Consider the following 26,542-nt stretch of genomic DNA (forward strand, 5'->3'; position numbering starts at 1 on the left):
CATTACTGTACAGAAGATAACTAACACCAGTATATAGTAAGTAATGTATACAGGGTATGTTATATCGGTCATTACTGTACAGAAGATAACTAACACCAGTATATAGTAAGTAATGTATACAGGGTATGTTATATCGGCCATTACTGTACAGAAGATAACTAACACCAGTATATAGTAAGTAATTTATACAAGGTATATTATATCGGCCATTACTGTACAGAAGATAACTAACACCAGTATATAGTAAGTAATTTATACAAGGTATATTATATCGGCCATTACTGTACAGAAGATAACTAACACCAGTATATAGTAGGTAATTTATACAAGGTATGTTATATCGGCCATTACTGTACAGAAGATAAATACCACCTACATGTATATATAGTAAGTAATTTAATAATTTATACAATGTTTGTTATTTGTATCATTACGGTACATGTAAATATCACCAATATATAGGAAGGCCATTATATAGTATATTCTCAACAATAAATATTTAACTGTATGCCGCTAGCAATAGTTTCATTCACGTCATACATTTGATTTAAGTAATAGATAAAGTTTTGTCACAAAGCAAGTCGTTATAACGACGCAGTTTGTTCTTTTCTTTTCGGATAAAACTACTTTAGCCGGAAAAATAATCTTTCCTTAGTACATGTACATATCGAATAATAAGATAATTCAAGTGGTGGCAATGCATGTACAAATTCAAATAGTATATTGAGCTCAGTGTTATCAATTATTACTATAAAAAGAATATCAATTACAAAAACAAATGAATTATAACATTGCATTACCCATTAGCAAGAAAAGACCTTAAAGATGCCACGGCAAAGAGTAATTACGATGATTGAAAGTCATACTTTATACTATTTCCACCCTCCGAACATTTGAACTTTATTTATTGTATCTCTTGAATTTTAAATGAATATTCTAACGTGTCCGCCACTGCATTTTGTAAACAGCTTCCGGAAGTTGTTAGGACGCTGGTACATTTCTTTTTTGTTTGTTGTTTTTAATTAGATACATTTCAACATAGTATATGTTTGGTTTAAATATATTTTATAAATATAAAATGGCAAAGGGATTAGTCAGCAAGTTTTAAAACTTATAAACGACCTCTCCCATAATAATAACACAGTGATAAGCAATAACAGAGTCACATGATGGCATATACAAATATTCGTAAATAGGATCAAGAAACAAAAACATAATAATTGACATATCAGAAATATTATTTTATAGGAGAGAGAGAGGGGCAGGACGGGGAGGGGTAGGTACATATAAAGTTATATGACTGCAGCGTCGTAGCTCCGATTTTTCCCGACACTGACGGCACAAGTTATTCTGATCATCGCTATTCCAATCTTTCTGCTTGTACTAAATGTTCATCACATCCCGTGCACAGTTTCATTCTCCTGGGTCTCTCTGTTTCCTTCTATTATATCCGTTTTACAAGTGCCACCCGGATCGGGAAGGATCAATGAATTCAATCATACTTGATCGATTAGAAAAAAAAACAACATTTATATATTATATGGATAAATGGAGCATTTTGGATTAAGTTGTTTTTGTAATTATAGGGAAATGGCAGGAAAAGAAGGGGAGGGGTGGGGACGGGGGGACGGGGGGACGGGGGGGGGGGGGGGGGGAGAGTTAGGAAGTGATAGTTAGTCGAGTCTTCCCGACCTTCTCAAAAAAAATTGCACAACTTTAGCGATTTTTATATTGTCAGCTGAGGAAATATTTGTGTCACCATTGTAAAGTACATTTACATTAACAGGATCGTTCCAGGTTAAATCAGCAAGCAATAAGGGTTCCTCTTAGGTTATTGTACGGGGAACAGTTAAGGACAAAATGATGGGAATCTTCACAGGGATGCCCACATTGACAAGCAGGTGAATCAACGAGATTGGCTCTAAAAAGAGCATAGCTTAGTGCACTTGCTCGATTTATTATTACGTTGTGTAGAATATTTAGTTTTCGAGGACCATAGCTGATAAAATGCTTGTCATATATACTGTTTACTGTTATAGATATTTTTGATAATTGTAGACGAAAGTGTTGTTCCCTAAATGAATCTGCCTTGGTAAATTATAAGGAGCTATGTTGCCAATACATGTATACATTGGCAGTAGGTCGATAAGAAAACTAGGTGCCAGATAATTGACCGTAAAATAAAATAAGAAGAGTTTTCTAGATATAAGAACTCTGTTTTCGTGAATATCGCAGCCCTGTGACTATTCTTGCGGCCTCTAGATTTATCTTTACTAATAATTATGAATGTGTTGTACCGCAGTTGTACCATACTTCACATGCATTTTCTTATAATGGTCGTATATAGGTAAGGTACATTTTTTCTAATGTGTTCCTGTTAAGAATAACTTTTAATTTACGGAGGGGCATTTAAACCCCAAATGTCACATTAATGAAATTGGACAATGTGCATCGGACAATAGGGAATTAAAATCTAAGATTTCAAATTCACCGACATTTTTAACAAGTCTTGATGAACATAGTACCTAATCAACAACGCTAGCGTTTTTACATGTAAGTTTACCAACGCTTTTGTCACAGCCTGTTCGACCGTTACAAATGAAAAGTACATTAAATTTACAAAAAATCTATTAACCTATTACCTGAATTATTCTTTTTATCATCACGGCTTGATCTATATTTAAGAAAAGTAAAATAATTAAAAACATCGGTAACCTTAGTGTCATTCATAATTGCAGCTGAAAAGTCATCATTATTTTCTATTTCACGTGCATCAATAAAATCATTTGTATTTGAAGTTAGTGCATTAAAATCACATAGGATAGAATCATAATTACAATTATTTGAAAAATATAAATACTCATTTTCAAGTTCTGAATATGGGTCACCTATATGATACTTTGGATGTTCAGGTGGTATGTAGACTATACCAAACAGGTAATCTTCATCACAATGACAAACATTACCATTTATCTTAAACCAACTTACATACGTACTTACTATCACTTTCTATAGTATTGATATACATGTAGTTTCCCATGCTACACTTTAAGGCAAGCGTTATTCCACGTGCCTTGACTTTTCTTATTTGAAAACGTTGTTTTTTTCATGTTAATTACAAAACCAGGTAAGGTATACCACCTAAATTTAAAACTAATATTTTATGTCATGAACTTTACAAGAGTCCACACGTGAGTCTGTATTGTCATTACTAACAAAAGAACGTGTACATGTGCGGCCAGCTCGGACTTGCCCTCCGGCGTGCTCGGGTGTTCGCGTCTACGTTTTCTGGAAAATCATTATGATTCACCAATTATCGATGAAATACTGACAATTTTACAAGGACCCAACAATTAGAATTTGTCTACGTTGTCCTGATTCGAATACCTTATCACTACCATATTTAAGTGCATTTAATGCCTTTGGCTTAACTATTACGCAAATATTGGCTACTAGCCAGTGTATACGTATCATGTACTTAGTGAGTTTTAATATCATCACTAAGGGTACCGGGAAAGGACGTACACCTATTACAAGGTATGTTATCATTACTGTATAAAGATTGTTAATTCTGAAAATACTGTACAGAAGGTAAATAACACCAGTATATAGTAAGTAATTTATACAAGGTATGTTATATCGACCATTACTGTACAGAAGATAACTAACACCAGTATATAGTAAGTAATTTATACAAGGTATGTTATATCGGCCATTACTGTACAGAAGATAACTAACACCAGTATATAGTAAGTAATTTATACAAGGTATGTTATATCGACCATTACTGTACAGAAGATAACTAACACCAGTATATAGTAAGTAATTTATACAAGGTATGTTATATCGACCATTACTGTACAGAAGATAACTAACACCAGTATATAGTAAGTAATTTATACAAGGTATGTTATATCGGCCATTACTGTACAGAAGATAACTAACACCAGTATATAGTAAGTAATTTATACAAGGTATGTTATATCGGTCATTACTGTACAGAAGATAACTAACACCAGTATATAGTAAGTAATTTATACAAGGTATATTATATCGGTCAATATTGTACAGAAGATAACTAACACCAGTATATAGTAAGTAATTTATACAAGGTATGTTATATCGGTCATTACTGTACAGAAGATAACTAACACCAGTATATAGTAAGTAATTTATACAAGGTATGTTATATCTGTCTTTACTGTACAGAAGATAACTAACACCAGTATATAGTAAATATTTTATACAAGGTATGTTATATCGGTCATTACTGTACAGAAGATAACTAACACCAGTATATAGTAAGTAATTTACAAGGTATGTTATATCGGTCATTACTGTACAGAAGATAACTAACACCAGTATATAGTAAGTAATTTATACAAGGTATGTTATATCGACCATTACTGTACAGAAGATAACTAACACCAGTATATAGTAAGTAATTTATACAAGGTATGTTATATCGGCCATTACTGTACAGAAGATAACTAACACCAGTATATAGTAAGTAATTTATACAAGGTATATTATATCGGCCATTACTGTACAGAAGATAACTAACACCAGTATATAGTAAGTAATTTATACAAGGTATGTTATATCGACCATTACTGTACAGAAGATAACTAACACCAGTATATAGTAAGTAATTTATACAAGGTACATGTATGTTATATCTGTCTTTACTGTACAGAAGATAACTAACACCAGTATATAGTAAGTAATTTACACAAGGTATGTTATATCGGTCATTACTGTACAGAAGATAACTAACACCAGTATATAGTAAGTAATTTATACAAGGTATGTTATATCTGTCTTTACTGTACAGAAGATAACTAACACCAGTATATAGTAAGTAATTTATACAAGGTGTTATATCGGCCATTACTGTACAGAAGATAACTAACACATTTATATAGTAAGTAATTTATACAAGGTATATTATCGGTCATTAGTGTACAGAAGATAACTAACACCAGTATATAGTAAGTAATTTATACAAGGTATATTATATCGACCATTACTGTACAGAAGATAACTAACACCAGTATATAGTAAGTAATTTATACAAGGTATGTTATATCGGTCATTACTGTACAGAAGATAACTAACACCAGTATATAGTAGGTAATTTATACAAGGTATGTTATATCGGCCATTACTGTACAGAAGAAAAATAACACCAGTATATAGTAAGTAATTTATACAAGGTATGTTATATCGGTCATTACTGTACAGAAGATAACTAACACCAGTATATAGTAAGTAATTTATACAAGGTATGTTATATCGGCCATTACTATACAGAAGATAACTAACACCAGTATATAGTAAGTAATTTACACAATGTATGTTATATCGGTCATTACTGTACAGAAGATAACTAACACCAGTAATTTATACAAGGTATATTATATCGGCCATTACTGTACAGAAGATAACTAACACCAGTATATAGTAAGTAATTTATACAAGGTATGTAATATCGGTCATTACTGTACAGAAGATAACTAACACCAGTATATAGTAAGTAATTTACAAGGTATGTTATATCTGTCATTACTGTACAGAAGATAACTAACACCAGTATATAGTAAGTAATTTATACAAGGTATGTTATATCGGCCATTACTGTACAGAAGATAAATACCACCTACATGTATATATAGTAAGTAATTTAATAATTTATACAATGTTTGTTATTTGTATCATTACGGTACATGTAAATATCACCAATATATAGGAAGGCCATTATATAGTATATTCTCAACAATAAAGATTTAACTGTATGCCGCTAGCAATAGTTTCATTCACGTCATACATTTGATTTAAGTAATAGATAAGGTTTTGTCACAAAGCAAGTCGTTATACCGACGCAGTTCTTTTCTTTTCGGATAAAACTACTTTAGCCGGAAAAATAATCTTTCCTTAGTACATGTACATATCGAATGATAAGAGAATTCAAGTGGTGGCAATGCATGTACAAATTCAAATAGTATATTGAGCTCAGTGTTATCAATTATTACCATAAAAAGAATATCAATTACAAAAACAAATGAATTATAACATTGCATTACCCATTAGCAAGAAAAGACCTTAAAGATGCCGCGGCAAAGAGTAATTACGATGATTGAAAGTCATACTTTATACTATTTCCACCCTCCGAACATTTGAACTTTATTTATTGTATCTCTTGAATTTTAAATGAATATTCTAACGTGTCCGCCACTGCATTTTGTAAACAGCTTCCGGAAGTTGTTAGGACGCTGGTACATTTCTTTTTTGTTTGTTGTTTTTAATTAGATACATTTCAACATATTATATGTTTGGTTTAAATATATTTTATAAATATAAAATGGCAAAGGGATTAGTCAGCAAGTTTTAAAACTTATAAACGACCTCTCCCATAATAATAACACAGTGATAAGCAATAACAGAGTCACATGATGGCATATACAAATATTCGTAAATAGGATCAAGAAACAAAAACATAATAATTGACATATCAGAAATATTATTTTATAGGAGAGAGAGAGGGGCAGGACGGGGAGGGGTAGGTACATATAATGTTAAAAAATTCTGCTGAAACTGTTTGTGTTCCTTTACAATGACTTTTTAATTTATCATTAAGTCAGTGTAAGTTTCCTAGTCAATGGAAAACTGCCATGGTAATACCCTTATTTAAAAAGGGTGAACGTTTCCTATGCTCTAACTATAGACCGATCTCTCTTCTTAGTACTGTTAGTAAAGTTTTCGAAAGAGTGGTGTATAAACACTTACACAATTTTGTAATTGAAAACAATCTTTTTTATAAATATCAGTCTGGTTTTCTTCCTCGTCATTCTACTGTGTCTCAACTGATTGAGATTTACCATAATATTTGTCTCTCATTAGAAAATAAATTACAAACATGTATGGTATTTTTCGATATATCCAAAGCATTTGATAGAGTATGGCATCAAGGTCTTCTAAAAAAACTTAACTCATATGGCTTCAAGGGGAAAATCTATAAATGGATACAGGATTACATAACTGATAGAAATCAATTTGTTGTTTTAGGTGACAGTAATTCTTATATGGGTTATCTAAAAGCTGGTGTTCCACAAGGCTCTGTCCTTGGACCTTTTTTATTTTTGATATTTATTAACGATATTTCTGATAATTTGCTATCTTTATCGAGAATGTTTGCTGACGATACCTCCCTCGCATATTCAGCAAATAATCAAATAGAAATAGAACATCACATAACTCAAGATTTATTGGTTATTGAAGAGTGGTCAAGGCTGTGGAAAGTTAATTTTAATCCAAGAAAAACAGATGTTGTAATGTTTAATGGTTCTCTTGACCAAATTGATGTTAATTTACAATTTGACAACACAGTTTTGACCACCAGTAGCACCCATAGACATTTGGGAGTAACGTTGAATGAAAACGGAAAATGGGAGACACATATTTCAAATATCACTATTTCGGCTTAACGACATCTATCGGTCCTACGCAAATTGAAATTTACTTTAAATAAGGAAACATTATCAAAATTATATATTGTATTCATAAGACCTCTTTTGGAATATGCGAGTGAAGTATGGGATGGATGTAACAATACAGATTCGGAAAAAATAGAGAAAATTCAATTGGAAGCGGCAAGAATAGTTACAGGTTTAACTTCTTTCGCCAGTCGGCAATCTCTATATTTAGAAACTGGGTGGGAACCACTATCTGAAAGACGGAAACAAAAGAAATTGTTATTATTTTATAAAATGCACCATAATTTGGCTCCGTCTTACTTAAATGACATTTTTCCAAACAGAGTTAACGAAAATATTAATTATAACTTAAGAAATAATCAAAATTATATACCACCTAGATGTCGCCTTACATTATTTGAAAAATCATTCCTCCCTAGTACTGTGAAATTTTGGAATTCTTTAGACATTTCAATACGGTCTTCAGAAACTGTGTCAAAATTTAAACAAAAAATTAAACCGAAAAAACCTGTAACTAGACTGACCATAGGAAACAGAAAACTTGATGTTATACATACAAGACTCCGACATGGGTGTAGTGCATTAAATGGTGACCTCTATAAAGTTAATATAATTCTGTATCCATTTTGCAATTGTTCCTTTCCTGTTGAAAACGCATTTCATTACTTTTTCGAGTGTAATCAATTCAATAACCAACGTGCAATTCTTTTGAGAAAATTATCAGTACACGATGTTAACATTGATTTGAAGTTGATACTTAATGGATCTGATGATCTAAGCGAAAAAGATAATGAAAATATACGTTTAATAGTCCAAGAATACATAAAAAATACTGAACGTTTTCTGTAGGGGTTTAATTTTCATGATTTATAGTACAGTGTATTTATATCTTCAGCTACATAATTATAGTATATATCTTATAATATGTATACAGAACGCCATGTAATGTTAAGCTTACTTTCTATATAAATTATGGGTACTGGTATGTCAAGTGTATTATTTATTGTCACCTATAATAATTAATGTTGTGTTTCTTTTATATATACGTATATATGTCATCATCATTCATTATAATTGCTGCCATTGTATATATCATCTCATACTTGTATATGGAAAAGGACGATATATAAGTTGTATAACTTGTGTCCAATTCCTATTGAATTTTTCAATAAAAATATGCTTAAACCAAACTAAAGTTATATGACTGCAGCGTCGTAGTTCCGATTTTTCCCGACACTGACGGCACAAGTTATTCTGATCATCGCTATTCCAATCTTTCTGCTTGTACTAAATGTTCATCACATCCCGTGCACAGTTTCATTCTCCTGGGTCTCACTGTTTCCTTCTATTATATCCGTTTTACATGTGCCACCCGGATCGGGAAGGATCAATGAATTCAATCATACTTGATCGATTAGAAAAAAAAAAAACATTTATATATTATATGGATAAATGGAGCATTTTGGATTTAGTTGTTTTTGTAATTATAGGAAAATGGCATGAAAAGAAGGGGAGAGGGAGAGTTAGGAAGTGATAGTTAGTCGAGTCTTCCCGACCTTCTCAAAAACAATTTGCACAACTTTAGCGATTTTTATATTGTCAGCTGAGGAAATATCCCTGTCACCATTGCAAAGTACATCTACATTAACACGACCGTTCCAGGTTAAATCAGCAAGCAACAAGTGTTCCTCTTAGGTTATTGTACGGGGAACAGTTAAGGACAAAATGATGGGAATCTTCACAGGGATGCCCACATTGACAAGCAGGTGAATCAACGAGACTGGCTCTAAAAGATCATAGCTTAGTGCACTTGCTCGATTTATTATTATGTTGTGTAGAATATTTAGTTTTCGAGGACCATAGCTGATAAAATGCTTGTCATATATACTGTTTACTGTCATAGATATTTTTGATAATTGTAGACGAAAGTGTTGTTCCCTAAATGAATCTGCTTTGGTAAATTATAAGGAGCTATGTTGCCAATACATGTATACATTGGCAATAGGTCGATAAGAAAACTAGGTGCCAGATAATTGACTGTAAAATAGAATAAGAAGAGTTTTCTAGATATAAGAACTCTGTTTTCGTGAATATCGCAGCCCTGTGACTATTTTTGCGGCCTCTAGATTTATCTTTACTAATAATAATGAATGTGTTGTACCGCAGTTGTACCATACTTTACATGCATTTTCTTATAATGGTCGTATATAGGTAAGGTACATTTTTTCTAATGTGTTCCTGTTAAGAATAACTTTTAATTTACGGAGGGTGGCCATATATTTAGTTACTTTATTGACCATAGATTCTACATGTATGTTCCACTTACAATCATCGGAAAGAATGACTCCTAGGTGTTTATGGTTGTTTGTTATTTTAATCGGGATATTGTCGAATGTAAAGGGCGGAACAAAAGGAAGTTGTCTAGTTGATATTACGAGGGCCTCGGTTTTATTAGAATTGAAGGAGATAAGCCATTCATTGGACCAAATTTCAAGTTTTTTTGTTGTTGTTTTTTTCGGGTTCAAAATAATTTTATTTATCAAAAGCAGGCATGGAATAAAGTATACATTTGTGTCCTCACGCAGGAGAAGATTCATTCGACACACATCTCTCTATTTTCCTTTTTTGTTTGTTTACTGTTTACTTGTAAATATAGATGACAAATGTACATACGTGTACCTCTCAGCTGCAGTTAGAATCCAGACAGTATATGTGGCTGATGAGGTTGCCTCACCTAACCGTATTGCTTTCATCTTCCTGTAGTGAGAGGTAATTACGCTAAAGTGACAAATATTTGTATGACAATAATTTATGTAACTTTAATTTATCCTGGTTTACACACGTGGTGCACATATATCACAACGTTCCATACTATTCATTCATTTTTTAACACATATATCGCAAGAGTTCCATGCTATAAAAGTGGTTTTTTTTAATTTATATATATATATGACTTCACACACACATCCATATCTACATATAAAAAAAGTATTCATGCATATACACGCACGTGATCACACGCGTACACCCATTCATACATGCTTTCATACATAGTTATATGTTATGTTTACTTTTAACTCACAATACAACCTTATAAACAATAACATCGTCTACCATATATAAACCCAGCCGAGACACTGTGGCCCCGTTACTATTCTATTTATATATATATTGATAAGCTTTTATGACGATGTCATAATTTGTTGCATATTTCTGCCAGTATTTCATTTGATATCAATTTTTTTTTTTTTTTTATTTCATCATCAGTTGTAATGAGAATTTTGTGAACCTTTTTTGCCCTTTGAAATATTTTGTGAGCTTCAGGGATTTTACGTTGATACTTAATTTCATTCCGTTCTTTCCATATTATCCATTTAAATGTGTATAGTATCAAATTGCAAATCGTTAGTTTTTACCATTTTTGGCGCCATAATTGCGAAAACCGACAATCATTATGAGTTTACTTATACTCGGAATATCTTCATATACATTCCTTAATAGTTTTTCAAGTTCCGTTGTAATTGTTCTTGTAATATTACAATAGTAGAATAAATGATACTGATCTTCGATTTCGGTTTTACAGAAATGACATTTCCCATCTGTTCTGTTCATTTTTTTTAATCTGCTTGCCGTATAAACTATGTTATGTGTACTTTTCCATTAGAATTCTTTAACTTTCCTGTCACATGGGTTTGATTTGATATTTCTCCATATCCAGCCCCAATTTAATGTTTCATTAAACTCAAATTCCCATTTTGTTTGGCAATTTGGATGTATCTTTTGCTGTAAGAATTTATGAATTAGATTGAGCTTTAATTTCATTGTGTCTAGAATCTGTTTTTCGGTTTGTATACACAGATTTGAGTCAATGTTTAATCCACTTGTTCGTTCTTTCATATTCAATCGTATTTTTTCTTTTAATTCTGTCGGAATTGATGCTTCTAGTTTTGATAGTTCCGCAAGACAATTCCGTTTATTTTCCATCCGATCGTATACATCATTATCTCTTTTAAAAGTATTGTTTTCATTGTCCCATATATCATTTAGTATTCTCACACCACCATTTCAAAATGATTCAAAGAACAGTGGTTTTCCTTTAAAAATAAAATTCAAGTTACCGAACAGATTAATTTGCAAAATTTCGTTTTTATTACTGAGTTTGATGCACTTCAACATTTTCCCCCATGAATGTATAGCTTCTCGATAAAAAAAAACTGGCAAAGTGTCTGTATTCAAACCTGTAGTGTCGGAACACGTACAAAAATGTACAAATAAAATATGAACTTATAAATTTTCTATCCCATTTTTGAAGCCAATATTTTGCTATTGCATTCCAAGATTCATCGGATGCATGAATTATTCTATATATTGTTTTTATGTTTATGCTGTGAATGTAAGTTTCTAACTCGATCATTCCCATTCCCCCATTATTGGGAGTATTACATCATACTTTCTATTAATCTGATTTGTTTTTCCGTTCCAAATAAACTTCCATATAAGTGAATCGATCTCTATCAAATATCTTTTTGGTATCCCTCTAATTTCCAATTCCATTTTAATCGTCGATATAACGAAGGTTTTAATTATGAGTGTCTTTCCCTGAGAAAGTCAAATCGCGACTTTTCCAAACCTGTAGACAAAGTTTAATTTTGTTGATTTTTTCCCGCCAAATATTGTCTTGGTCTATTTGATACCCATGTTGCAATCCAAGCGTTTTAACATTCCCTTTTATCCACGAAATGTGATTAAATGTTTGATTAGTATTCTTTAATCTACCTATATATAGCCCGACTGCTTTTTGTTGGTTTATTTTTGAACCGGAAGCCCTTTTTTATGAGTTTAAAATGTTAAACTTTTCAATTATTGAATTTTCATTTCTTGGAAATAACTGGGTATCATCAGCAAAGATATTTACTTTTTTTTTGTTTTATTTCCAGGTAATATAACGCCATCTATATTTTTATTTTCCCTAATTGAACACGCTAATGGCTCAGTCTGTAATATGTAGATTAATGGTGCGATTAGGCATCCTTGACTAGTAGATCGCGATATGGGAAAATATTTTGTTATAAATCCATTTGTTTTTATACATGTCTTAGAGTCTTTGAATAGCATCATAATCCAGTTTCGAAATTTTTGTCCAAAGTTAAATCTTTCTAGGCATTTATTCACCCAGCCCCATTCTACCCGGTCAAAGGCTTCTTGCTGGTCCAAAAATATTATAGCCCCGTCTTCAGCCTCTCTATCTGTATAATCTATAATATCCTGTCTTCAGCCTCTCTATCTGTACATTCTATAATATCCTGTCTTCAGCCTCTCTATCTGTATATTCTATAATATCCCGTCTTCAGCCTCTCTATCTGTACATTCTATAATATCCTGTCTTCAGCCTCTCTATCTGTATATTCTATAATATCCTGTCTTCAGCCTCTCTATCTGTACATTCTATAATATCCTGTCTTCAGCCTCTCTATCTGTACATTCTATAATATCCTGTCTTCAGCCTCTCTATCTGTATATTCTATAATATCCTGTCTTCAGCCTCTCTATCTGTATATTCTATAATATCCCGTCTTCAGCCTCTCTATCTGTACATTCTATAATATCCTGTCTTCAGCCTCTCTATCTGTATATTCTACAATATCCTGTCTTCAGCCTCTCTATCTGTACATTCTACAATATCCTGTCTTCAGCCTCTCTATCTGTATAATCTATAATATCCTGTCTTCAGCCTCTCTATCTGTATATTCTACAATATCCTGTCTTCAGCCTCTCTATCTGTATATTCTACAATATCCTGTCTTCAGCCTCCCTATCTGTACATTCTATAATATCCTGTCTTCAGCCTCTCTATCTGTATATTCTATAATATCCTGTCTTCAGCCTCTCAATCTGTACATTCTATAATATCCTGTCTTCAGCCTCTCTATCTGTACATTCTATAATATCCTGTCTTCACCCTCTCTATCTGTATATTCTATAATATCCCGTCTTCAGCCTCTCTATCTGTACATTCTATAATATCCTGTCTTCAGCCTCTCTTTCTGTACATTCTACAATATCCTGTCTTCAGCCTCTCTATCTGTATATTCTATAATATCCTGTCTTCACCCTCTCTATCTGTACATTCTATAATATCCTGTCTTCAGCCTCTCTATCTGTACATTCTATAATATCCTGTCTTCAGCCTCTCTATCTGTACATTCTATAATATCCTGTCTTCAGCCTCTCTATCTGTACATTCTATAATATCCTGTCTTCAGCCTCTCTATCTGTATATTCTACAATATCCTGTCTTCAGCCTCTCTATCTGTATATTCTATAATATCCTGTATCATTCTGTTTGCGTCACTTATATTGCTACCCGGAACAAATCCTTTTTGGTCTCCGTGTATTATCGATGGTAGTAATGTTTTAATTCTATTTGCTAATGTCTTAGCTATTATTTTATAATCGCTGTTTAACAGTGTTAACGGCCTCAAGTTTCTTATGTCTTCTCGTTCCCCCTTTTTGTACAGTAAAGTTATGATTCCTTTTGATTGAGTTGTGGTCAGTTCGTTTTTAGCTAAGCACTCGTCAACCATCATTTTAAATTCTTCTTTAATTAAATACCAAAATGTTTTGTAGAATTCAATTGTTATTCCGTCACTTCCTGGCGATTTGTTGTTTTGCATCATTTTTATTTAGTTTAGTAATTCTTGTTCCGATATATTTTCATCAAGTTTAGTTTTTTCCTGATTAGTAATGGTTGCTTGCACATTTTTTAATAGTTTTTCTGCTTCCTCGTGATTCCATCCCTCCGATTTAAACAAATTTGAGTAGAATTCTGTTTGGACATTTAATATAGATTTGATGTCTTCTTTATATTGCCCATCTGAGCTCCTAATTTTTGTCCATTGCTTATTTCCATTGTTTTTCTTTTCAAGATAAAGAAGTATCTGGATGATTGTTCACCTTCATCGTAATTTTTTATTCTAGATCGTATGCGTGCTGCTTCATTTTGAGACGTGTATATTGTTTTTATCTCATTTTCGATCTCATTAATCTTATATGTATTGACATCTCTTTCCTTTAGGCGGTCTAGTTCTTTCTCGAGGCTTTTAAATTTTTATTGTGTGTATTGATTTTTTTACCGGTTTCCATTGCGATATTTCTAATTTTTATTTTTGTTAGTTCCCACCACATTGCAACATTTCCATAATTGTTTATTTTGGTTTTCCATTGGAGCCAAGACGACTCTAATATGTTTTTGAATATGACATTTTCAACAACTTTTGAATTTAATTTCCAATTCAACGTCGTTTGTTTTTGATTTTATACTACATGCACTATGATCGCTATATAAACAATTAACTATATTACATTTGTCGATTCTAAAATTCAAACTACTACTAGTTAACACATACATGTAGTCTATTCTCGATTTTGCCTTACACCGGGAAAAGGTGTATCGGTTTTCTCCCGGAAATCTAATTCTCCAGATATCTTCTAGATCACAGTTTTCCATCATATGCTTTTAATTTGGTACTTCCTATGTCCTCATTTTGGTGTATTGGGTATCTATCTAATTCTTTATCTAGTGCGCAATTAAAATCTCCTGTAACAATTAAATTGTGTTCTTTTTTCTTTTCTATTTCAGTGTTCAGTTTATTGATGAATGTAACCCTTTCTCTAGGTCCATTAGGACAGTATAATTAATTATTGAGTATATTTTCTCATCTTTCGTAATTTCAATCTCAATTAACCTACCAACATTATCTTTATGCTACAAATATGTGCCTTCTTTTACAGTACATTTTAACAATAACGCGACACCGCGTGATTCGCTGGTACCGCTATTCCAGTAAGAGTTACCTCCGCCTATTTCCGTCCACTGCCTAGACCAAGCATATATATCGCGTTCGGTACTATGCGTTTCTTATATACAGCATATGTCAAAATTTTATAAGTTTATCCAATTAAATACGTTATCTCTCTTCTCATAATTCCTTAAACCATTCACATTAAGGGTTATAACATTTAGATACATATATAGAATCAATATCAATTGATGATTTGGCATTATGTCTGTCATCTCCAATGCTTGTATTAGCTCAACCATATATATCATGGTTGACATTATGCATTTACGTACATTCATGTGATAAAGATACGTATTAAACATATTGCATCTTATTACGTTAGAATAATTGAGTACATGTATATTACGCATGGTGTTTTTCACTCATACATTAACAATATCATACTTATTTTCAATACTCCATACTCACATATGTTACTTGTACGACTGTACGTATAATCTGTATGTGTCTACTTATTTTTATCGTTTCGCCCAAGTTTTGAGTCTTTCTCAGTAGAGAGGGGAGTTGAGGTATCACTTCTTTGTCGTTTACTGAAATTGGGCGTGGTCATTTGGGTTGTTTCTGCATTTAGAAATATGTTGAAACAATCCATCAATCTGTTTGTACCCGACCAGTCCAAATGAACACCACTTTGATCCGTCTGCTCGAACAAACCTTTTAGACAGTTTCCAGTTTCGGTTTTTACAAACTGTTTGTGAATGTCCACCAAGTTCACCTCGCCATCGGTTTTGCACAATTTCCCGATGTATTTGTTTATGGACTTCGTGATACCATTTTTCTCCTCTATACTCTTGGTTGTACCCTCATGAGGCAAAATGTTACAGATTCCGATCGTGGCTGTTGGATATTCTGATTTGATTTTTGTAATCGCTGCCGTCAGACTGAGGGATATCTGGGCCACGGTGGCATTACGCGTTACGTCGTTGGTACCAAGAGATACTATTACCCTCTCCACAGCAGATCCGTCCGAGATTTGTCGCCTGGCGTTTTCCAGGGCATCATTGATATTAACTAACGCGGACTTGGACGCGTTAATAATATTGGTGTCCCTTGTATCAATTAGTCTTCGTCTCAATAAGGTTGAGGTCATATGACGAGTAAGATAGAAATGTATCGTCAGCGAAACCTAGATAGAGATGAAAGATTACAGGAATTACCATCATTGGACTTAAATATAGGCATGATATGAGCAATTCTCCAGCTCTCAGGAAATATACAAGATGACGAAGAATAATTGAATATAAAAGAAAGTGGTATAGAAATTCACTTGAGAGTAATTTTAGCATTCTGTGGTTAATACCGTCAGGACCTGACGCCTTATTAACATCTAGAATTTGTATGATGTCTTCAACTTCACTGGAATCCATATGTCCTATAATTCTTTATATATGACATGTTCTGACAGGGTACACAGAGAGCTAAAACAATTATTTAACAGTTCACATTTCCTATTGTTGTCATACAGTATATAATTTCATTTGTAGTACTACAGTGTATCAAGTAGGGGAGATATATCTGTGTTTTTTTACCTCCGATAAGGTTTCCCAGAAGTTTCCAATACACTTTTGGGTTGTTATTACTATTGTCTATAACTGTGTTAATGTTTTCATAAAATATTTCTTTAGCCCTCTTATCATATTATTTACTTTATTCCTCATATGTTTGTATTTATTCTTATTGGACTCTGAATTATTATTAAACATTATTTTTTTTTAAATCTGTCTCGTTTTCCTTGTATTACGTCTTACCATTCCATTTATCCAAGATGGGTCTTAGTTCTACATACTATATCAAAACCGTCTATTAAAGAGCTCAAATATTGGACCTTCTTCCGCAAACTTCGAAACCGAACTATCATAATTGGGTACTGGGTTACCGTGGGTACTATTGTATACATTTCTTTTCGTTTGTTGTTTTGTTTTTAATCAGATATAGTTCTATACCGTGGGTACCATTGTATACATTTCTTTTAACTTGTTGTTTTGTTTTTAATCAGATATAGTTCTATACCGTGGGTACCATTGTATACATTTCTTTTAACTTGTTGTTTTGTTTTTAATCAGATATAGTTCTATACCGTGGGTACCATTGTATACATTTCTTTTCGTTTGTTGTTTTTAATTATATATATTTATTTTATTATATAGACTTTCATACAGTTTTGGGGAAATCGGTGTTTACGCTATAATCGATACAGAATTTTTGATAAATAGGATTTTTATATCTTTTATACGTTTCGACTAAATCTTCACAAAAATGATGTGTAAAAATATATACACATATATATGTATTAAACGAAATTGGTAATTTTAACCAAGTCAGTGGTTATCAATGAAACCGACTAGTATGTTTTCTTGTAGAATGCGTGTCCTTGTCGCTGTGTTGTGTGTGACTACGGTATGGGGATACCGGCATTTCCAGGATGAGATTCCTAACGGGGCAGCAGTACCACACCCGTGTAAGACCAACTTTATCTGGTGGGGCGTGGGTCACCTCAACCCCCGGGGAGGGGGTAGCATCAATCCGTTTGGAGTGGACTTCAAGAATGCGGGAATGGTATGTATGGTTACAATCTAATTAAAATCAGATTTGTTATTTCCGCTCCTCTACGATACTCTGTGATACATTAAATAAAATGCCTAAAGATTTCCCACAAGAAGTCATTTAAGCATGACCTTGGAGCTCAGTCAATCAGCGCATCACCTACGAAATTGACGATGGTCGATGGGAATATAATTAAAATTATACTTGTATTGCAGTGTATCGTAGAGTATCTTAGAAGAGCGGAATTTACATGTATGATTTTAATTGGATTTGAATAGTTTATATAAATTCCGGTCAGAGTTTAGAGAAATGATTGCAAATAATGCAAAGCAAAACGTGTGAACAATTATCATGTCAACGACTATTAAAGTAAATCCAATGTGCGCATATAGCAATCGTTTCCTCTTATCGTTATATTGACCATCACATTTCAGAATTTTTTTTATTTTATTTTATAAGATATCTGAAGAATTTTAGCTAAGCTATCCAAAGTGATGTGTGTAACTGTATAGATTTACTTACATTTCGTATGCTTCATATCTAGCTGCGTTCATGGTGTATTACAGAAGTGGACAAGAGCCCTGTGTGAGATGGACTCTGACGGAGACGGAGAGACAAACGGACAGGAGTTGGGAGACCCGGATTGTGGGTGGACCAAAGGAAGTGTCGCGGCGGTCACCAAAGACATCAGTCATCCTGGTCTGTCGTACTATACATAAAAGATCTTTAATGAGTTTTCATTGCATATGAGATTATATAAAACGAGTCTGTTTTTATGTTTGCGAGCAATGTTTAACAATGTTGAACAATGTTGAGCAATGGCGAGCAATGGCGAGAAAAAAATGAAACTTGGAGACGAGTTTATCATATGTAATTTATTGGTACTTTTGTAGGTATTTGTACTCCATACTCGGATCCCGCCTGCCAGGCAGTTAACACATGGATTGACTGCGAGCTTGAAGATTTAGACTGTGATGCAAAAGATGGAGTTGGTCAGTGTCGTAACCCATACATACATGTATTTAAATATAAGACCGATATCACCCTTCAACTATAATTTTTCTGTTAGTAATTACGACGAAGCACGGTGAATTTGTGTGTGGCATTTTAATTTCAATTAATTGATTTTATCGTTGTACACTATCACCTACAAATAATTTATATGTATAACATTAACCAGTGTGTTTTGTTTAAAACAAGGATTAATTACACAGAAACTCAAAACAACTCACAGCAAAATAACATATTACGATTATCTAATACGGATATAAAAAAAATGCTGTACACCAAAATATTATATAATACGAATACAAAAATGAATATACCACAAAATTATATAATACGGATATACCAAAATAAATACACCACAACATTATATAATACGGATATACCAAAATAAATACACCACAACATTATATAATACGGATATACCAAAATAAATACACCACAACATTATATAATACGGATATACCAAAATAAATACACCACAACATTATATAATACGGATTTACCAAAATAAATACACCACAACATTATATAATACGGATATACCAAAATAAATACACCACAACATTATATAATACGGATATACCAAAATAAATACACCACAACATTATACAATACGGATATACCAAAATAAATACACCACAACATTATATGATACTGATGTACACAAATAAATATGCCACAAGATAAATAATCAATTTACTATCATGCATCTCTGTACTATAAAATCGACGTACTCTTCCATTTCCTTTTTCATCTACTAAAATTCATTCCCAGAAGCTTTTTATTCTGCTGTACACTGTAGAATGAATGGTCATATTTCCATCAAATGATGCCAGCGTCCTCATAATATATCTGGGACTTTCACCAATAAACGATAATAATGTCCGTCAAAACATATTTCCATTGTGTAAAGAATAACTGTGTAACATTATAACGGTGTTGAAAAATGTTAACAGTATTTGTCATAAAAAATAAAAATAAGATGTTAAACATTTTTTAATTGAAAACATGTCATGTAGCTTTTGTATGTAAAATAAAGAGTTGTCACTAAGTATTCTGATCTTTATTTCGAATCAATAAAAAAATGTTGACGGCTATCGGCAATCGTATGACCACTTATATAGGACACGTGCTTACTTTTGATTGGACATGTGCTTACTTTTGATTGGACTTGTGCTTACTTTTGATTGGACATGTACTTACTTTTGATTGGACATGTGCTTACTTTTGACTGGACATGTGCTTACTTTTGACTGGACATGTGCTTACTTTTGATTGGACATGTACTTACTTTTGATTGGACATGTGCTTACTTTTGATTGGACATGTGCTTACTTTTGATTGGACATGTACTTACTTTTGATTGGACATGTGCTTACTTTTGATTGGACATGTGCTTACTTTTGATTGGACTTGTGCTTACTTTTGATTGGACTTGTGCTTACTTTTGATTGAATGTATCTTATAGGGACGAAGAATATGTCGCTAAGGATCCCAAAAATGGCCGTGCCCGCTTCCATGACAAGTTACTACTGTATGACATACCAAATGCCCTCCGACATCGACTATCATATAATCAGTTTGGAACCCCTCGTGGACAATGTAAATGTGCTTCATCATATACTTATATATGGTTGTGAGGATTCAGGTGAGAAGCCTTCATTTACGGTAATATTTAAAATCATCGATACATTTTTGCTTTAACATAATAGTATGATAACAAAAAATAACTGTACCAAAAAAATTTAACATTATGATGGTGTTATGATATATGTAAAATGTTATCGCGTGGACCCGTCATGGTATTTAGGATATGTAATATGTTATCACGTGGACTAGTCATGGTATTTGAGATATGTAATATGTTATCACGTGGACTAGTCATGGTATTTGGGATATGTAATATGTTATCACGTGGACTAGTCATGGTATTTGAGATATGTAATATGTTATCACCTGGACCAGTCATGGTATTTGAGATATGTAATATGTTATCACGTGGACTAGTCATGGTATTTCAGATATGTAATATGTTATCACCTGGACCAGTCATGGTATTTGGGATATGTAATATGTTATCACGTGGACTAGTCATGGTATTTGGGATATGTAATATGTTATCACGTGGACTAGTCATGGTATTTGAGATATGTAATATGTTATCACGTGGACTAGTCATGGTATTTGAGATATGTAATATGTTATCACGTGGACTAGTCATGGTATTTGAGATATGTAATATGTTATCACGTGGACCAGTCATAGTATTTGGGATATGTAATATGTTATCACGTGGACTAGTCATGGTATTTGAGATATGTAATATGTTATCACGTGGACTAGTCATGGTATTTGGGATATGTAATATGTTATCACGTGGACTAGTCATGGTATTTGGGATATGTAATATGTTATCACCTGGACCAGTCATGGTATTTGAGATATGTAATATGTTATCGCGTGGACTAGTCATGGTATTTGGGATATGTAATATGTTATCACGTGGACCAGTCATAGTATTTGGGATATGTAATATGTTATCACGTGGACCAGTCATGGTATTTGGGATATGTAATATGTTATCACCTGGACCAGTCATGGTATTTGGGATATGTAATATGTTATCACCTGGACCAGTCATGGTATTTGGGATATGAGATATGTTATCACCTGGACCAGTCATGGTATTTGGGATATGTAATATGTTATCACCTGGACCAGTCATAGTATTTGGGATATGAGATATGTTATCACCTGGACCAGTCATGGTATTTGGGATATGTAATATGTTATCACGTGGACTAGTTATGGTATTTGAGATATGTAATATGTTATCACGTGGACTAGTCATGGTATTTGAGATATGTAATATGTTATCACGTGGACTAGTTATGGTATTTGAGATATGTAATATGTTATCACGTGGACTAGTCATGGTATTTGGGATATGTAATATGTTATCACGTGGACTAGTCATGGTATTTGGGATATGTAATATGTTATCGCGTGGACTAGTCATGGTATTTGGGATATGTAATATGTTATCATGTGTAATATCCACGGTGTACAATAGTGTATCTTCAGTTGTTTTATTATTTATACAGTAAAGTCCACGGTGTACAATAGTGTATCATTGGTTTAAATCATTACGACTTGTTCTGTATGCACGAACTGCCAGCAGCCAATTTCCGCAAAATCGGTTCATTCTAAGTAACCACATCCATCCTTGTAATTCACAGTAATAGTCCCCCTGACATGGGACACCCCAGACTCGTAAACATAGTTAATATGTCTGCTTGGTATAAAGCTTTACAGTAAACGTAATTTCTTTTCACGAAATTTTTCATTTTTGCTTTTGAACAGCAAAATGTCAATGCTACTGTCTTTCTATTTACCATACCATTAATTATATTTTCGCCATCATTCCTAGATGAAACAATCTACCATACGCCTAAACCATGCGAAATGTACACTCAACAGTGTCCTTCATATCTGGCGGGCTGGGGAATCGGAGAAAAGGGCACATGTCTTTACAAAGAGACTGGTTTCAGGATTGGAAAAACTGGGTTTAGGACAATCTTGTTACAGGTAAATAAGATTATCATTCTCATGACGGTCCCCGTCAAAGTTAACTGACAATGTTCCACGGACAATCTCGAACTGTATACATAATTGTCGTCGTATGATGAATTTTCATGTCTCATTCATAACATTGATTTTTATGCCTCATGTTTGCGACATTGTGGGTGGTTAGTTGAAATGTATCATTGACAGGGATATAAAACATTGTACATCCTTCTCGTGAAGGTATACAATTCATTAATTGACTGGTGCTAATTCTCAGTTTCGTTTGAATTAACGACGTCATGTGACGGGTCAATTAATCAGTTACGAACCTCGCTCTATGCTGTTACAGATCTCTTGCATCGTGACATAACAATGACTTTGACGTCATAAAAGCAACATCATGTATCCTAGAAATCAATACAAAATTGATCGCCAAACTAATCTATCCTGACAGTTTAAAAAGCTACAACAAAATGAGAAATGTTGGGAGTGTGATACTCGTACACGTTTAACATCTTTGTTTACAAAAGATCATAGTGTAAATAACATACCGTACTAGTCACCTAAAAGTAGTGTAAAATACCGTACTAGTCACCTAAACGTATAGTGTAAAATACCGTACTAGTCACCTAAACGTAGTGTAAAATACCGTACTAGTTATATACCTAAACGTAGTGTAAAATACCGTACTAGTTACCTAACCGTAGTGTAAAATACCGTACTAGTCACCTAAACGTAGTGTAAAATACCGTACCAGACACCTAAACGTAGTGTAAAATACCGTATTAGTCACCTAAACGTAGTGTAAAATACCGTACCAGTCACCTAAACGTAGTGTAAAATACCCTAATAGTCACCTAAACGTATAGTGTAACATACCGTACAAGTCACCTTAACGTAGTGTAAAATACCGTACTAGTCACCTTAACGTATAGTGTAAAATACCGTATTAGTCACCTAAACGTAGTGTAAAATATCGTACTAGTCACCTTAACGTAGTGTGAAATACCGTACTAGTCACCTAAACGTATAGTGTAAAATACCGTACTAGTCACATCAGCGTAGTGTAAAATACCGTACTATTCTTCATAACGTAGTGTAAAATACCGTACTAGTCATCTAAACGTAGTGTAAAATACCGTACCAGTCACCTAAACGTAGTGTAAAATACCGTACCAGTCACCTAAACGTAGTGTAAAATACCGTATTAGTCACCTAAACGTAGTGTAAAATATCGTACTAGTCACCTTAACGTAGTGTGAAATACCGTACTAGTCACCTAAACGTATAGTGTAAAATACCGTACTAGTCACCTAAACGTAATGTAAAATACCGTACTAGTCACATCAGCGTAGTGTAAAATACCGTACTATTCTTCATAACGTAGTGTAAAATACCGTACAAGTCACCTAAACGTAGTGTAAAATACCGTACTAGTCACCTTAACGTATAGTGTAAAATACCGTACTAGTCACCTTAACGTAGTGTAAAATACTGTACTAGTCACCTAAACGTATAGTGTAAAATACCGTACTAGTCACCTTAACGTAGTGTAAAATACCGTACTAGTCACCTTAACGTAGTGAAACATACCGTACCAGTCACCTAAAAGTAGTGTAAAATACCGTACTAATCACCTAAACGTAGTGTAAAATACCGTACTAATCACCTTAACGTAGTGAAACATACCGTACCAGTCACCTAAAAGTAGTGTAAAATACCGTACTAGTCACCTAAACGTAGTGTAAAATATCGTACTAGTCACCTTAACGTAGTGTGAAATACCGTACTAGTCACATAAACGTATAGTGTAAAATACCGTACTAGTCACCTAAACGTATTTTAAAAAACCGTACTAGTCACCTAAACGTAGTGTAAAATACCGTACTAGTCACCTAAACGTAGTGTAAAATACCGTTCTAGTCACCTAAACGTATAGTGTAAAATACCGTACTAGTCAGCTAAACGTATAGTGTAAAATACCGTACTAGTCACATAAACGTATAGTGTAAAATACCGTACTAGTCACCTAAACGTATTTTAAAAAACCGTACTAGTCACCTAAACGTAGTGTAAAATACCGTACTAGTCACCTAAACGTAGTGTAAAATACCGTTCTAGTCACCTAAACGTAGTGTGAAATACCGTACTAGTCAGCTAAACGTATAGTGTAAAATACCGTACAAGTCACATAAACGTATAGTGTAAAATACCGTACTAGTCACCTAAACGTAGTGTAAAATACCGTACAAGTCACATAAACGTATAGTGTAAAATACCGTACTAGTCATCTAAACGTAGTGTAAAATAACGTACTAGTCACCTTAACGTAGTGTGAAATACCGTACTAGTCACCTTAACGTAGTATAAAATACCGTACTAGTCACCTTAACGTAGTATAAAATACCGTACTAGTCACCTTAACGTAGTATAAAATACCGTACTAGTCACCTTAACGTAGTATAAAATACCGTACTAGTCACCTTAACGTAGTATAAAATACCGTACTAGTCACCTTAACGTAGTATAAAATACCGTACTAGTCACCTTAACGTAGTATAAAATACCGTACTAGTCACCTTAACGTAGTATAAAATACCGTACTAGTCACCTTAACGTAGTATAAAATACCGTACTAGTCACCTTAACGTAGTGTAAAATACCGTACTAGTCATCTAAACGTAGTGTAAAATAACGTACTAGTCACCTTAACGTAGTATAAAATACCGTACTAGTCACCTAAACGTAGTATAAAATACCGTACTAGTCACCTTAACGTAGTGTAAAATAACGTACTAGTCACCTTAACGTAGTGTAAAATACTGTACTAGTCACCTAAACGTATAGTGTAAAATACCGTACTAATCACCTTAACGTAGTGTAAAATACCGTACTAGTCACCTAAACGTATAGTGTAAAATACCGTACTCGTCACCTAAACGTAGTATAAAATACCGTACTAGTCACCTAAACGTAGTATAAAATACCATACTAGTCACCTAAACGTAGTGTAAAATACCGTACTAGTCACCTAAACGTAGTCTAAAATACTGTTCTAGTCACCTAAACGTAGTATAAAATACCGTACTAGTCACCTAAACGTATAGTGTAAAATACTGTACTAGTCACCTTAACGTAGTGTAAAATACTGTTCTAGTCACCTAAACGTAGTATAAAATACCGTACTAGTCACCTAAACGTATAGTGTTAAATACCGTACTAGTCACCTAAACGTAGTGTAAAATACCGTACTAGTCACCTAAACGTAATGTAAAATACCGTACTAGTCACATCAGCGTAGTGTAAAATACCGTACTATTCTTCATAACGTAGTGTAAAATACCGTACAAGTCACATAAACGTAGTGTAAAATAACGTACAAGTCACATCAACGTAGTGTAAAATACCGTACAATCACCTTAACGTATAGTGTAAAATACCGTACTAGTCACCTTAACGTAGTGTAAAATACTGTACTAGTCACCTAAACGTATAGTGTAAAATACCGTACTAGTCACCTTAACGTAGTGTAAAATACCGTACTAGTCACCTTAACGTATTGAAACATACCGTACCAGTCACCTAAAAGTAGTGTAAAATACCGTACTAGTCACCTAAACGTAGTGTAAAATATCGTACTAGTCACCTTAACGTAGTGTGAAATACCGTACTAGTCACATAAACGTATAGTGTAAAATACCGTACTAGTCACCTAAACGTATTGTAAAAAACCGTACTAGTCACCTAAACGTAGTGTAAAATACCGTACTAGTCACCTAAACGTAGTGTAAAATACCGTTCTAGTCACCTAAACGTAGTGTAAAATACCGTACTAGTCAGCTAAACGTAGTGTAAAATACCGTACTAGTCACCTTAACGTATAGTATAAAATACCGTACTAGTCACCTTAACGTAGTGTAAAATACCGTTCTAGTCACCTAAACGTAGTGTAAAATACCGTACTAGTCAGCTAAACGTAGTGTAAAATACCGTACTAGTCACCTTAACGTATAGTATAAAATACCGTACTAGTCACCTTAACGTAGTGTAAAATACCGTACTAGTCAC

At 33.4% G+C, this 26,542-nt stretch overlaps 1 protein-coding gene across 1 annotated transcript in view; it reads left to right on the top strand.

The window, feature by feature from the left end:
- The first annotated feature begins 3,418 nt into the window (after positions 1–3,418).
- LOC117316561 (peptidylglycine alpha-amidating monooxygenase-like) overlaps positions 3,419–26,542 on the top strand; it is a 46,439-nt gene continuing 23,315 nt past the window's right edge. Inside the window, exons 1-6 of the mRNA XM_033871207.1 lie at positions 3,419–3,537; positions 17,716–17,911; positions 18,466–18,598; positions 18,793–18,891; positions 20,376–20,555; positions 22,338–22,495. Coding sequence (XP_033727098.1) covers positions 3,473–3,537; positions 17,716–17,911; positions 18,466–18,598; positions 18,793–18,891; positions 20,376–20,555; positions 22,338–22,495 — 831 coding nt within the window. The 5' untranslated portion in view covers positions 3,419–3,472. The remainder of the gene's footprint in view (positions 3,538–17,715; positions 17,912–18,465; positions 18,599–18,792; positions 18,892–20,375; positions 20,556–22,337; positions 22,496–26,542) is intronic.

The sequence above is a fragment of the Pecten maximus genome, chromosome 2 (genome assembly GCF_902652985.1).
Source record: "Pecten maximus chromosome 2, xPecMax1.1, whole genome shotgun sequence".
NCBI lineage: Eukaryota > Metazoa > Mollusca > Bivalvia > Pectinida > Pectinidae > Pecten > Pecten maximus.